The 15,656-nt window shown below is 44.8% G+C and overlaps 1 protein-coding gene across 6 annotated transcripts in view; it reads left to right on the top strand.

Annotated features, from left to right (window-relative positions):
• LOC138530346 (guanylate-binding protein 1-like) overlaps positions 1-15,656 on the top strand; it is a 112,387-nt gene that overhangs the window by 26,975 nt on the left and 69,756 nt on the right. For all 6 annotated transcript variants that reach the window (XM_069640901.1, XM_069640904.1, XM_069640902.1 and 3 more), the window contains 4 exons: positions 1,761-1,973; positions 2,076-2,203; positions 2,404-2,513; positions 4,644-4,855. In XM_069640901.1, coding sequence (XP_069497002.1) covers positions 1,793-1,973; positions 2,076-2,203; positions 2,404-2,513; positions 4,644-4,855 — 631 coding nt within the window. In that variant the 5' untranslated portion in view covers positions 1,761-1,792. The remainder of the gene's footprint in view (positions 1-1,760; positions 1,974-2,075; positions 2,204-2,403; positions 2,514-4,643; positions 4,856-15,656) is intronic.

Below are 15,656 nucleotides of genomic sequence, written 5' to 3' on the forward strand. Positions count from 1 at the left end.
TTGACGTTTAAAGCTGGTAAACACTGCCATTTAAAATGTAGGGGGTACTGTGTAAGGACTTGCTGCATTTTGGGTTATATTAGGAGGTTAGCAAAGAAAAATGTCTGAAAAATGCAAGAGTTGCTTAATGATTTTCCACCTTGGGGTTTTCTGGGGGATAAAAAGGGAGCACACATTATTTACCCTCTCATTCGTTTGGGTGGTAAGCTGTGGTAGGGGTTGGAGTATCCCACGCTCTGCCTCTTAAAAATGGATAGACTAATTGGTTTACATAGAAAATGTTTCCTCAGATAATTCTTCCAATACAAAATGTATTCTCAAAGTGGGTCAGCCGACACGTGTTTTGACCTTAGTCGGCCTCAAGGAGGTTAAATCCTCCGAATGCTCTGTGTCAATGCAGATAAATGACCATTTCAGTGATCCAGTAATGGGTCTAAATACCCCTGGTGTCTGCATTAACACAGAGCATTCGGAGGATTGAACGTCCTTTTGAACATGCGCCATTATTTTTCAAAAGCCGTTGTGCATATGCAGTTAGAGAAATCATACTCTATTCTGCACCCTGCCTGCAATCCACATGTGAATTGGCACATTATACTTGTTACGGGGCGCTTGAGCCAGATATGATCAATATGTCGATTTGGTTGAACAATGGCCTTGAGGACGACTAAGGTCGAACGTGTCGGGTGACCCACTTTGTGAATAAACTTTGTATTGGAAAAATTTGCTAAGGAAACATTTGAATCAATTTCTATGTAAACCAAAAGAGGCAGAGCGCGGGATACTCCAACCCCTACCATAGCCTACCACTATCTAATCAAGGCCCTGTTCGGTGGACCTCGGGGAAGAGTTACGCAGCCTGCCATCCCCTTCAACTTTGAGTGGTCAAAGTGCACTGTACTAGGATACCAACCCATACACTTATCTCTAGTCTAACCATTCCTATGGGTGGCTTCAACAAAAGCACAGCTACAAAACCATCAGCACATTGACCAAGAATGGTCCGCCTAAACTGTCGGGTATTGTGGGTGGAACATCATGTACTGGCATATATGTTGTTGGGCACAGGCGTCATGAAAATCTTGTAAAATGCTCCTGTGCACTGTTGGTGGCATGGTATCTACTGTATTATTTCATATGTTCCCCTAAAGAACCAATTGTAGATTGTATGGCTTTTTACCCAATTTTTCTTGAAAACCTCTCAGCAGCATGGCCATCCCTTTCAAGCCAATCACTTGTGGTATGCTCCAGACACCAGCCCTCTGCGCTCACATATATCCCCTGAGACATGTACCCTCCACCCCACTAACCATATTCAACTTGCCCCAGTTGCACTGCAAACCTGTACGTCATGTTCAACCCGAAGCAAAGCCTGATGGAGCTGTCATGTTTCAGCACATAAAACCATGCATCCAACCGATAGCATAAATTCCCACAATAACACCCATCATCCATCTACACAATTATGCTCAACAACCCATTCGTCCACCCTCCGAATCAAACTGATCTAGACTTCTATCCATCCATAGATCAACACTAGCATCTGTTAAAAAAAAAAAAAAAGCTTGATCAAAACAAGTCAATGCTTCTTTTACCAAGTGTTCTGTCCCGTAGCCTAGAGATGCCTGTCCCAGAAAAGTCTTTCAACTTTGTTCTTCTTGTCCATCACTGATGGTTTCCTTCTGGCTGTATCTAGTAAGGCATCAGTCACGAGGAGGTTGAATGTTGGCCTTACTCTTATTGCACTTGTCTTGACACAGGAACATCCCATTGAAGAACAAGCGCCTTCAAGATGATCATGGATGCTCCCATCTGCCTCATTGATAACCATGCAGACGGGCAGTTGCAGGTTAATCCACGCGCTTTAGATATCCTCCAGAGCATTAATCAAAATGTGGTAGTGGTATCCATTGTTGGACTCTACCGTACGGGCAAGTCCTACCTAATGAACAAATTGGCAGGGCAGAAAAAAGGTGAGTCATCATCCCTGTTTTTGTAAACATCGAGGATTGTCACTGGGCTCAGTTCTTGCTCTTTGTGTTGGTTCCTATGACAGATCCTGCTCTCTTTTTCAGGATTCTCCTTGGGATCCACCATCCAGTCTCACACCAAGGGAATATGGATGTGGTGTGTCCCTCACCCCCAAAAACCTAAACACACCCTGGTCCTGCTGGACACGGAAGGGCTAGGTGATGTGGAGAAGGTAAGCTGGGGTAGACGTCAGGAAAGCCAAAGGTTAAAGTGATGTGTGATTTGTTATTAACACTGGAAAGCTTGAGGTTTGTCTTCATAAAAAAATAAATCGGCCACAGTCATGTAGATGGGTAGGTCTGCTGCACGTGGAAATCCGATCTGCCTTTCTCCATCTTACCCAAATAATTGGAATGTTGGTTATTTTTCTAGGGCGATGCCAAGAATGACTCCTGGATCTTTGCCCTGGCTGTTCTGCTGAGCAGCACCTTTGTCTACAACAGTGTGGGCACCATCAACCAGTACGCCCTGGAACAGCTCCAGTATCCTTCTGTCAATGTGTGTTTTGAGGGGGATGGGAGGGGGCGGTGAAAGGACACCTAGGTTGCGAAACTGAAAGCTGACTGTGCCAGGTCCATCTGTATACACATGATCTGTAACCACAGAGGGACTTGATTGCCTTCTTAGTTTACCTTTGTTTTATTACATTTTTGTTCCTTTGCTCCTTTCTCTGCCAGGCTGTTTTAGGTTTTGTTATTATTTTCCTTACACCACCGAAGCTAGTGAGTGCAGTCCATCCAAAAAGTTGTCTTTCTACAAATACATATTTGCTTAAAACATGACAGTTCAGTACAAAGCCTCTTATGTAGTTGAAAAAAGTAGAAAGTTTTACTATTTTTGCATGTTTTGTGAAAAGGTGTTCTTCATCTCAGAGGTGGCTGTGCAGATTGGATGAGGTGGCAAGAACTAAGTTTCCTAGCCAAAGACACAGCAACTAGTGGGCAACATGGGTAGATAGATCTTATCCACTACAACTTGTTTCCCACACAACCCCAATGCCTCATTCATATACCCACTCCCTCACTCCCCTCATATATTTAGAAGTGTCTTCTGTGTGTTTATCCCACTCTACCCAAGATGGTCTGGTTACCCTGGGTGTGGTCCAATGTGCCCCGTTTTGGCATGCCCCGCACTGTCAGTCCACTATGGTGGTGACTGACGCAGTACAAAAGCCTACTAGTATAACATATGCAAACGTAGAACTGATTTTCTATCCACCACACTTGTTCAGTGTTTGTTCCCATAAGACATTCCACAATATCTTCATCTGCCCCTCTTCCTTCCCAAAAATATTTTTCATATTTACGTGTGCTAAAAGATGAGGGACACTAACGACTGGAGAGATGCTGTGGCACGTCCAATTGCAGTTAAGTAAAAAAGCATACCTGGCAAGTCAGCCCATGCCATGCGCGACACCTTAAGCTAGTCCAGGGTTTTAACTTTCCATGCTGAAACTTGTATTTTCCTCTTCCTCATTTTAATTATCGCCCTACAAATCCCAACATGCTAAGTGAAGAGACCGGTGATGCCAAACCACTCGCTGTACAATGGCTTAGTTTAACACTGCTCTGATGTGTTACCGGTGCACAGCTGCTCCAACCTTCATCAGCTTGTGCCTCCATGAAAATCAAACATGCATTTTTCTGTCTTCTGTTAAATGTGCCCTTTTAATCATGGATTGTGCTCATTGTCTGTCCTGTCCTATAAAACAATTGGAGCAAAGTGATTAATCCTTGTGACCATGGGGGTCATTCCGAGGTTGGAGGTAAGGGATTACCGGCGCTGGTAATCCCTTACCTCTGTATTCCGAGTTCTCTTTGCGGGTCCCTCTTTACCTCCTGCTTTTAGCAGGAGTAAATTACGGGACCCGCAAAGGTACCTCGGAGGTAATTACGGTACCATAATTTACGGTGCCGTAATTACCTCCTTCCCAATTCCCATTGAGCCCTACGGGGCAGAAATGGGAATGGGGAAGGGAAAAGGTGAATGGGGAATTACCGGTCCCTCCAACCTTAGAATGGGACCGGTAATTACTCCATTCACCATGCCGGATTTCCGGCGAGTTGGGAGGCAACCATGGAGCTATTTACTCCATGGTTACCTCCTAACTCGGAATGAGGGCCCATGAGTGGTTTTATCTTTGCCTGTACCAAATGTCCATGTGCGTTATGCACCCACTCTGTGGGAGACAGTTTTTTTTTCCTTCATATTTATTGGATAGCTTCTGGGTCCTTGCAGTATGTGTAACCAGCGCTTTCTCTGGCAGAGCACATACAGACATGGAGACCCATAGCCAAGCCTTGGGCTCTATCCATAAAGACACTGAATGTCTTATCATATTCAAGCACTCTTCCTCCTTCAATTTACCAGGGGCACGGGTTAAAGTAACTTAACTAAGACAACAAGGAGTTCTGTCCGAGACACGATTCCAGCCTAGGCCCCTTTGTTCCCAAAGCACTGAGGGATTAGGAAGAATGATGAAATAATTGTTCATAACACACATTATGTCTCTGAGGAAAGTAGGGGAAAAGCGCCCTTACCGAGAAGACCTCTGTGGTTCTTCCGCATTGACCCATTGTATTTCTTCATATCATCCCTAACTCCGTAACCAGCTACGTGTCCGAGCTCACAGAGCTTATTAAAGTCAAGTCCAAGGCGAACAGCAGTCAAAAGGAGGACGACGACATTGAGGATGAGTGCCAGTTTGTTCGCTACTTTCCGAACTTTGTGTGGGTGGTACGCGACTTCACCTTGGAGCTGAAGATCGATGGGCAGGTTGTGTCTGAGAGGCAGTACCTGGAGCATTCGCTCGCACTAAAGAGTGGTAATGTAAAGCATTTCTTCCCAAGAGCACTGCTTTTGTGGGATAAAGCAGGGGTGGAGCCAACTGTTTTTGCAAAGGCTTGTAGCAAGAAAGACCAGGATCTCTGTAGGAATGCACACCACTTATATCTTACCTCCTCAGAAGTGTGACATGGGCTCGGACTAGAGTCAACTGAAGCCGAGTAGGATCCCATGGCACAATAATGCAATGAGGGGGTGTGCCAATACCTATGATCAAGGTGGCCATCCCAGTACACATGTGTCGTCTGCCAATGGCATTCATACTGGTGCCTTGGTTTGGGTACTAGCAGTAGCTTTTATTCAAACATAAAGAGAACATTCAAAGTGTTGTGTGGAGAGGGCCATGGGTTACAAAGGATGTTGCCATGAATGGGCTCAAACAATTGAGCTTGTGGCGTTAACTAAATAATTGGTCAAGTTTATAATGGCAAATCACAAATAACATGGTATATGGTGCCACACTATATTCTATTAATCGTGTATGCATGCAGCTATTTATTTTCTCTTTACAGTCCAGGCAGAAAGGAATTATGCTAGGCAATCCGAGTTGTGGCTATGAGGCAAAGTAAGCCACAGTGAAGTGGTGATTTGCCCACTATCACACAATTTGTTCAAGTGGGGAAGAAGGCAATTTTAATATAGGTGTCCTGGCTCCATACCTCGCAATTTAGCCAGTAGACCACATCTACCCATCCCATATTTAGTTTTACACCCAGTTCAATGCTTTCTACAGAGTCTTCTTTCCAATAACATAATGAGTAGTACTCTATGTTCAATAAGTATGACTTTCATCCAGTCTGACTTGCACAGTGCTCCATTGCTCTATAGCTAGGACTGCACTTAATAAATCACATAGTTAGCACATTTTTATGTTAAATCAACTGGACAATATGTAAGAAATGTAGACGCACATTAGTCAAAGCCAGTAACGTTCACACTCAAAACGTGCATTAACGCATAAGAGATTGAATATCTGCAATTAGATTGCTTTGCAATCTGTAAAATGGCAATTGTTGAAAATAAACTGTGTTCGTCTACATGCTGTAATGTGACACTTAAGGAAGGTAACATGCTACTGTTATCTTACAACCAGTGAGTGCCATTATTTTGACATCAATAGCTATTCCAAAAGTTTGCAAACGTGGTCCAATAAACTATATCTCAACACATCCATAGAGGTGATCAACTACTTTATTAAAAAAAACAATGAGCATGTTATTGTTAAGACGGCCTGGGACAACCCAAATTACACAGAGGTTCTGGAGCCAGATCAAACATGACTCAATAACGGAAATAGACAAAGTGCAAGGCAAACCCCAGCTTTATTATCATCCAAATAAAGCAGGGATAGCATAAAAGCAAAAGAATGTTATCTCTCTCGGCATGTTTATCAAAAACAGGTTATATACTCAATATTTGTCATAGCTGACATCATACTGAAATCTTAATTACAGAAACCTGCGGTGTACAGGGATTTGATTAATGATGATGACTAAATATACACTCTATAATAAAATAAATAAATAAGGATTAAAGTTCTGATTGCGTGACACTTGTCTGATGCCTCCTCCTGAGACCACCTCTAAATTGATAACAGTAAAAAGATATCTCTACAATAAACTATTGGTTGACATAATGCATAATGGTTGGCATAACATCAGGGGTTGTCATTGGTTGGCTTCATACTACCCAACCTTCGACAAGTGATAGGTCGTCAAGACATAAGCTAGATAGGAGTAGAGGGAGAGAGGTCTACGGACTGCTTTCCTTTCAATTAAAGATACCATCCCTCATTTCTAGGCCATGAGCCAGGGTGATCCCTTTGTATTTGGCCTTGTGTGGCATCTCGTTTCTGGGGATACGTGTAATGAGTAAAGCTGGTGACTTATCTGTGTCCGCTACTAATGAATAGACCGTGTTCTCCAATTATGGGTCACGTGTGACGGGACTGTGTTTGGAATTATTTCACTGTACATTTATTAGTACTTTAGCTAATATTTGTGTGAGTGTTATGGTTTCTCTTGCCACTGGGGACACTCTTGATTTATTCTCCATGGAGTCTTTTGCCTTTTACTTGTCCTTAACCTAGTTACAAAGGCTGGTTGTTCTCTCGTAAAACTTTAAGTTGGGAGTATCCTTCTTGTGTCCTGGAAATTGCTATCTCGTGCTTTCACTGCAGCGTTCAGACCCTCTCTTAATGCACAGTAACCTTGGCTGTGGTTGTCGGCTTCTGGCTGAGCTCTGCACGCATCTGTATTTTGTTTTTTCCTCCTTTTTGAGTTCTAGTGAAGCCTTGAGGTCTTTCAGTTACTTAGAAGGGTATTGTGGCTTCCATTTTAGCGCGTTATATTTGTGTATGGTTCATGTTGCATACATTGCTCATGTCTTATGGATGCTATGTTAATATATTTCATGTATAAATGCATGTGTTACCTAGTGTTTGTGTTCTTCATGTTGAATGCATATTTGCTTCATGTCTAGTGCATACACATGTATTGCAGTAACATTAGATTTGTTTACTCGTGCCATGATTCAGCTTTAGATTGCGTCCATCTCTTGGTGTACCTGCCTGGGATAAGGGCAGTACGGTTGTCTTCATGCGTATCGTTTCTCACCTGTGCGATATTGGGCAGTTAGAGGGGCAAAGCTATGGATGGCGTATATATCTGCCTCTCAGAATTATGTTATGGTAATGTGCTTTTGTACTGTGCCATATCATCAAGCGAGTAGTTTCAAAGCACCTAGTCTTGTCCGTTCATTGGCTTAATATGGCCCCCATAAAAAGTATCTCAGCCTTTGCATATTGCCGGCGAGAAAATGAGCGAGGGGAAGAGAATACGACAGCAGCAAAGAGATGCTTCAAGCACATGGAGCAAGAAAAAGCATAGAGGAGAGAATGTTTTGCGATAGCCTGCTTGCATGTTAGTCCTGTTGGGAGGACCATCATTCTGCAAAAGGCAGGAGAGGGATGTGTCCTAAAGTGTTGTGGTAACTGGGTTGTGTGTCCACAGCAGATCTGGAGAATTGTGTGTACATGATCTTTTAAGGGTATACACGCATTTTGTCGAATGATTTTACATCGTGGGACTTTTCATTGCCAAAAACTTTTTTTTTTTTTACTTTGTTATGGGGGGTGTTTGGTGCGGTTTGGGGTATGATTATAAAAAAAAAGAGTTTTTGGCGATGAAAAGTCCCACGATGTAAAATCATTCGGCGAAATGACGTAGAACCCTTTTAAGCTGGGTTGGGCTTCCTCCTGTACATTTCAGTTTGCAACAGTGATATTTCCAACTTCTCCGACAGATTATCAGGCAAGGGTGGTTGGCCCACAGTGCCACAAAGAAGAAAAAGGTTAGAAGGACAGAGGTACATGGCAGGATGACTGAGGGGGGATGTGGCCTATTCGTTGGCATGAGCAAGGCCATCTTGTAATGCCCAGACAGACCAGTGCCACCCTATTAACTTGTGGAAGCAGTCTGGCTTTCCTAATTACATTAAGATGGCCAACAAGGGGGCATAAGACTGGGTCCCCGGTCCCAATTCAAACAAAATGTCTTGGAGCCATCTGTAGTTCTGAAGCAGTGGCCCCTCCTATCATCTGAGCAAAAAAAGGCAACTCTAACTCTATTTATAGATTTTCAATTCGATTGGCGGTTCCGATGTGCATATCCTACTTGTAATCATGGATATTTTAGCAGGGTTCTTGAGGCAGCTGAGAAACCCCTAGTAATTAGATAAACGATGTGCATTTTTCTCTAGAGCCAAGTGAGAGAGTAATAAGAAAATAAATAAAATATGAGCTATCCTTATGAGAGGTACATATATTGTTAAACTGGCACACTCGTTAGAAAGAGCCCACTGCTGTGTTTTATGGTCTGAATGTGTAAGGGGCACTAGACCGATTGATATGAATGAAAAATGGCTTGGAGAAGCAACCCAATTATCGCAACACTTAATGACATCCTCCTCCTCTCTTTTACAGAACTTAGATTCACCTAAGAGGACTGACATGCTCACCTGTTATCACACACTATTCTTCCCCCACTGCTTCCCTTCATCCCTTTGCTTCTGGAATCTATTCCCCCGCCCCCTTTCCCACCCTCCTATTTTCCCTTGCTCGTTTTCTTTCCTTCAGCATACTAAGGCTTTGATACCTCTGGCGGGGAATAATACACCACGCCACAGACAAGCCTAGGCACTCTGAAACTACTACCGCAGTGGCTTGGTGCAATATAAGCCTATTAATATCACATGTATGTGTAAAAATTATGTCATATACTATTTGACAAATATGTTTTGATTAGATTGGTTAATAATAATGATTATTATGGTATTTATTGAGCGCATACCTGACTTCGAGAAGCAACGGAGCGCTTTTAAGAGGTAACAACAGAACAGGTATGCAGCAGGGGGTGGGATATAGAGGGGCACAGAGGAGGTTTACAGCTGTACGGGGTGGCATAGAGGAGAAGGCTGGGTGGTGTCTAGTGAGTCGGGTGACGCGAGGGGCTATGTGATGGCCTACGTGTTGAGGCAGAGAGATTCCTTGAAGAGGTGGGTCTTGAGTTATTTTCTGAATTGTAGCAGTGTGGGGGCGAGTCAGGTGCTGACGGGAGGTGGTTCCATAGTCTTGGGGTGGAGTCCGAGAAGGCTTGTTTTCTGGTCCTTTCCTTTTTCCAGCAGTGGATTTCAAGTCTGCCTGTGTCCTTGCTTCTGGTGGTGTGTGGTCCGTCAGAGATGCTGAGTTTCTAAGCAAGGTAGCTGGGTGACTTCATTGTGACTGCTTTATAGATGATGCAGAAAGACTTGAAGGTGATTCGTGTGTGCTGTGGGAGCCAGTGAAGGTCCATGAGGACAGGGGAGATGTGGGCGCATCTGCCTAGACCCTTGATGAGGCATGCGGCCGTGTGTAGGACACTTCGCAGGGGCACAAGGGAGGATGACGGGAGGCTTTGAGGAGTGCATTGCCTCCATCCAGGTGGGTTAAGACCAGTGCTTGAACGGTGGATCTAAAGCTGTCTGGAGGGAGGAAGGGCTTGACCTTCGCATGAGGGAGAGCTGATATCAAGCTGTCTTGCGTTTTCTTAACCATGTGTGTCTTGAAGCAGAGGTGTTTGTCGATGTGGAACCCGAGGGACTTGGCGCAGGAGGTGAGCTCAGGTGTGAATCCCTCAGAGTTCATGGTTGATAGTAAGGTCTGTATGTCTGGGTGTGCAGTTTTTTAGTGAGGAGTAGGTATTGGGTGTTGAAGTGGTTGAGCTTCAAGTATGCAGTGGACATCCAATACTGCATGGGCAAGGGGCAGGTTTTGAGCCTCTGGATGCCCTTGTCAATCTTGAGGTTTAGCTGTGTGTCGTCAGCATATTGGTGGATGTTGTGTGTGTGGCTAGGATGACTCCCAGCGGCTCCATGTATAGATGAAAGATCACTGGGGAGAGGATGAAACCCTTCGGGACTCCACAGGTGATTGGTAGCATTGGTGATCTAGAGTAGTCCATCTAAACAAACTGCTGGCGGTTGGCGAAGTAGGACTTTAACCCATGGGCGTAGGACATGGGGGGGGGGGGGGAGAAATAGGGGGAACAAATCCCCCCACAATTTTAAGTGGGGGGATATAATGGCATATGTTCACCCTCCAACCCCCCGAGAATCTCTTGTTGTGCACAGACAGTGCACTTCCACTGTCTGCTGCTGCTGCACGTACTTCCTGGCTCACCCAGGAATGGCTGCCAGTGCCGGGCACAGGGCCATCATGTGGGGGTTGCAGGAGGGACAAACTGCCCCAGGCCTCGCACTTGAGGATGGGCGGGGGGGCTTGCAGCGCATTCAACGACAGACCATCATTCCACGCCTATACAGGCCCATGGAACGCAGTCTCGTGGAGCTCTGGCAATGCTGAGCGATCTTAGCCGCTATTGGACAGTGGCCCATCTTTTGGCTTGACTGCTTTATATCCCTGATAACTAGGGTGGTAGCAAGTCAAAGACTCTGAGAGCTTGTATACTGTGACTAAGGTGACACATAACACACACACACATACACACGCCTGCGCTGTGGGAGTTGGACCCGCAGGATGGCGTAGATTTTACTAATCGATTACGGAACATCATTTTCAGAACGAACAGTGTCTCCTATTAAGCTAAAGAACCAGAGAACCAGAAAAAAACGTACCTGCTGCTGGCCTTCCACACCACGCTCAGAATTAGTGTTGCCGACCTTCCAAAACACTTAACAGGCTGGGATGTACTCTTGCCAACCTTCCAAACCACACTCGGTTTTAAGGCACATTCTCCTCTTATAAAGCACACTTGAAATGGGTAAAATATAAACTTTCCATCTTCGAATGCATTATAACATGGAAAAAGGATATGCTCTGCATGAACCCACAATAACACGGAAGAGTGATATGTACTGCATGAAACCACTACAAACGAGCATTGATAAAGCCAACAGATTTGGCTTTTGTGTAGCCATGGGATAGGCATTTGGCAAGCATTGCCGGAATGGTGATACTTGACCATGATACGACAGCGGCTGCAAAATGGTGTCAACACCTGGGCAAATGATACCAGTGCTAGGCAAACGCCTATGATACCTATACACAATCCATCCAAAACTGTTGTCTTTGAGAAGGCTTGTTTTTCATTTGACTTCAGTGCAAGGAAGAGATGCAAGGACACACACACTACTTATAAATCAAGTGGCTGAAGGCACACTTGGTTAAGACACATTTTATTACACCAGTAACACAATTACAGCTGCAATTATTATTTGTATTTCTATTATTATTATTAGGGTATTTATTGAGCACAGGCCATGCTTCGGCAAGCAACAAAGCGATTTACAAGTCTTAGGAGAAAGTACACACTGGGGAAAGCAGAGATTCAATGGACTGGGGAGCGAAGAATGAGGGTGGGGAGGTTAGGCAGTTTGGCAGCAATCGATATGCAAGCAAACGGGGGATGAAAAAGGAGAGAACAGATCCCCCAGTCTCAGGATAGGTGGGGAGTTGAGCCAATAACTCTCAGAAGACTGCTTAGAAATAACACTATGAGGACCTCTACTGCACAAAGTTTGGTGTTACTGTTTGATAGAGATTGCTCAAAGAGTTCTCATGAGGATTTGTTTTGGTTGGAAAGGTGCTGGTAGTGGGTTGGTATGGCGATGGGGATTATTAGCATGGGGTAGTCAATGGGTGAGTCAATAAACAAACGCCCACAAGCTGTGTGCCTCTCCTGATATCCTATATCTCTCCTATATGTAATCCAGTGTAATAGTTTTGGCTCATAGGTGGCACTTAGGCACCACCTAATAACCAAAACTAATAAGGGGTGCCTCCTACCACTCTGAAACAGAGGGAAGAATCCACATGTTGCATTAAGAACACTGATATTGAAATTAGCTATAGCCTTCCACCTTTGCAGCAAATCTGAAAATGTGAAATGTGCCTACTCCAAACCTCCCAGGCATATCACCCTGTGATCCACTCTTGAGAAAGATCAAACATGAACTGGCCTAAGAATACATATATTAACAGCCCAATACCTCTGTAAGACTTATATGGTTGTTGCAGAGTCTTGTCAGTGGTTAATCAGAGCCTGATATGAGACTGGCAGAGTCTATCCCAACCCTGCTGACCTCTCAGAGGCACAGACCCTTTGAAAAATGCCCTAATGTGTCCAGAGGTGGGGGAGCCAGCTTGCCCCCACACTGGGCTCCACAGTGCAGAAAACTTCCCATGGCAATGCTAATTCCTATGGCAATTCCCACCCAGTTCATGCCTTCCCCCACCCAAAACACCTCCTCATTGGAACTCTTTGAGCTAACTTCAATCAAGCCTTACCATCAAACTTTGCCCTCAAAGTGTCTGCGAGTGGTTTCTCAAACGAGTCTTCTGAGAAATAATGACTAATTGAAGTTGTAAACACTCTACTGCTGTAATAAAAATGTCTTGACCAGGTCTGCCTTCAGCCACTTCATTTTAAAGCACCACGTGTCTTTCACTGAAGTCCTGTTAAAAACAAGCAATGGCAAAACCAACAGTTTTGGCTTGTGCATAAGTATTATGCATTTGCCAGGCACTGCTATTAGATTCTCAGGTACTCAAACCATTTTGCACCTGCTACCATCAACGCCCAGTTAATACCAATACAGCAGTGCCTTTCCCATGCCTACACAAACGCCCAAATTGTTAGCATTGCCAATGCTTGTTTTGCATTGCCCTTGATTTACAGGACCATGCATCAAGGATAAAGCAAATATACTACTTGGCTAAACTGAAGCACATTAAATATAGGCCACTCTAGTCAGTAATAACATTTATGGTGCATAGTCAGCCTGAACATACTTTCTTTTACTGGCTGGGAGTCCTTATATGGTAATAATGGCATATATTGGTGCAGCCTGAATGGACATACATGGTAACAACCAGCATGGATATATTTGTATATTAGAATATGTTGTGTGCAAAAACGGCATGACATGTATTGGAAAATGTTCCTGTGCATGGTTGGTGACTTGCAACGATTGGGTTTTTTCATGTGCTTGCATACAAAACCAATTGCAAACTGTATGGATTTCTACCCAATTTTGCAAAGAAAGTGCCATAAAATGCATCATTTTAACCCAATGTTTCAAACATTTTCTTGGGTGTAGACACCCCTCAAGCTCCCCTTGTTTGGTTTGGTCTACCACACTGTGCTTTGTTGATCCCGCATAATTGATGCAAACATTTAAGCCTCTTCAGTTCAGAAATTGGCCAGCCCCCACTTTTCATCATCTATCTGTCACTGTTTATGATGTGTGTTTTAATGTGCACACAGAGGCAGGATGCTCCTTAATGCTGGTATGACGCACCACACGCCGTCATACCATCCTATATATCTTTATGCATACGATACAAAAGTTAGTCTGGCATAAACCTTTCTTCAGTACAGAAATCTAACTTTGCTGTAGTTGATTTGCAATTGTAATAATTACCCATCTTTGGGTTCCTACACATAAACTCAAGGTGAGATTTCTCGTGTCTCCTGTTTGCGGCGGTGCCACCGTTAGCCCAGTGCAAAAAATGTTTACTTCACTTGCGTGCAAAGTCGAAAGTTCTGCTCGTGCCGTGCCACAGCCCGAGCCACACGCCTGCGCACATGACTCCAGGCACGTCCCGGGCGAGAAACAAACTGCATGTGCCCCTGCGCAGTTACTGCTGCGGAGCCTCTGGAGTCCAGTCACAGTGCTGCTGACTACTGCTGTCGAAGCGAGCACGGAGCATGAGCGAACAGGCTGACTGAGGCAACGAAGCCGCGTGCTGAGTCTCAGGCTGGGCAGGGACGGTCACATCCTATTTGCTTTTGCAGCAGCAACCAGCGAAATTCAAGTCATTGCAGTCTCACTTGCTGCTTGCTGGGCTGTCTGGTGTGGGCGGAGGGAGCCCTGCAGCAGGGATTCTGGTGTGGGCAGGGGTATGCCTGTAGCAGGGATTTGGGTGTGGGCAGAGGTCAGTGGTTGTTTATTTGATAGGTGGACAAGTGTTTAATTTTGATCCACCTTTAAAAATATAGAAACTACTTTTTATTTCTTCCACATTTGCCTATGTGTCTTCTGACCTTCTCTGTCCCAGTTTTCTTCTATCCTGCCTTTTGTTCTCACGCCCCTGTGCTTACTGCTTATGGGTGCGGTGATGGGTCGGGTCGGCTGCGTGAAAGGAGAACAGTCGTACTCGTACCGTAACCCAACCTGGCCCCATGCCACATCAGGGACCGGGTCACGGTGACCCGGTCACCCTGCAGCTACCCTGAAACGCAATGGGGGAACTGCAGCACAGTGCGGGCATTAGGGCAGGTGTGGCATTTGGATGATTACTGAAAAGCTTAGCGCTGGCCACTGGCTTAAGAGGTGCTCTGTCTTTTCAACACCCGTGAAACTGCCAAGGCAAAGAGGCCAGCCTGTAATCTCACAGCAGCCCACTGATTTGCACCCCTTACATTCTTTGGTGTGCACGTGCACCACCTGTCAAAAGTCTGCTGCCAGCCCCTAACTGATGTGCGTGCATAAAGGAGGCCTAGAAAATGTCCAGGCTTAGAATCGCCCATGTCTCTTGTTCTAACCATTAATGGACAACAATGGGAATCGGCAGTGGTGGAAATTTGGGAGAGAATTGAAGGTTACCCACCTTTGTAATCAAGGCACATTTGTGGAAGGGACCTTCTATCTGGAAGGATGTTGAAAATAATACATTTTAGGACTAGAAACTCTTTTTAAGTATCTTAAATGGGGAAAGTGAACAGAGGCACGTGTGTTCTGCAACCTGGCAGAACTGCCACCCTTAATCCGAAGCTTACTGCGCTACACAGGACAATGTTTCACTGTAGCATGTAAGCTTTCCCAGGCTATGCCACACTTTCTCGACAGTAGTAAGGAATTGTTCTGTGGGAAAATCCCTGGCAGTGGTACTAAACCATTCCTTGCCTGAATGGAAGATTCTAGGAGTGCCCTTGCAATGCTACCCACACCCAGCCCAGACTGAGCCAATACTTGGAACACTGGCATTCCTCTGCTTTTGGGGTTCAGCATGTGCTGGGTTTGTCACCTCTGCTGAAAGAACATGTGTTTGCTTGAAAGCAGTAGTTCATTAATTACACGCTCCTATTTCCTGTAATGGCATGAAGCAGCTTTGGGTGCTCTTATTTAAGCCTCTTTCACAAGCACGGTTTTCACCCGAGTGCCTTGTGCGGAAGTCGCCTCTGGGGGCTACAATGGTAAGTTCCCATGCTGTGTAACATTCA

This window comes from Ambystoma mexicanum, chromosome 1q (genome assembly GCF_040938575.1).
Source record: "Ambystoma mexicanum isolate Mex_15411 chromosome 1q, UKY_AmexF1_1, whole genome shotgun sequence".
Classification (NCBI taxonomy): Eukaryota; Metazoa; Chordata; class Amphibia; order Caudata; family Ambystomatidae; genus Ambystoma; species Ambystoma mexicanum.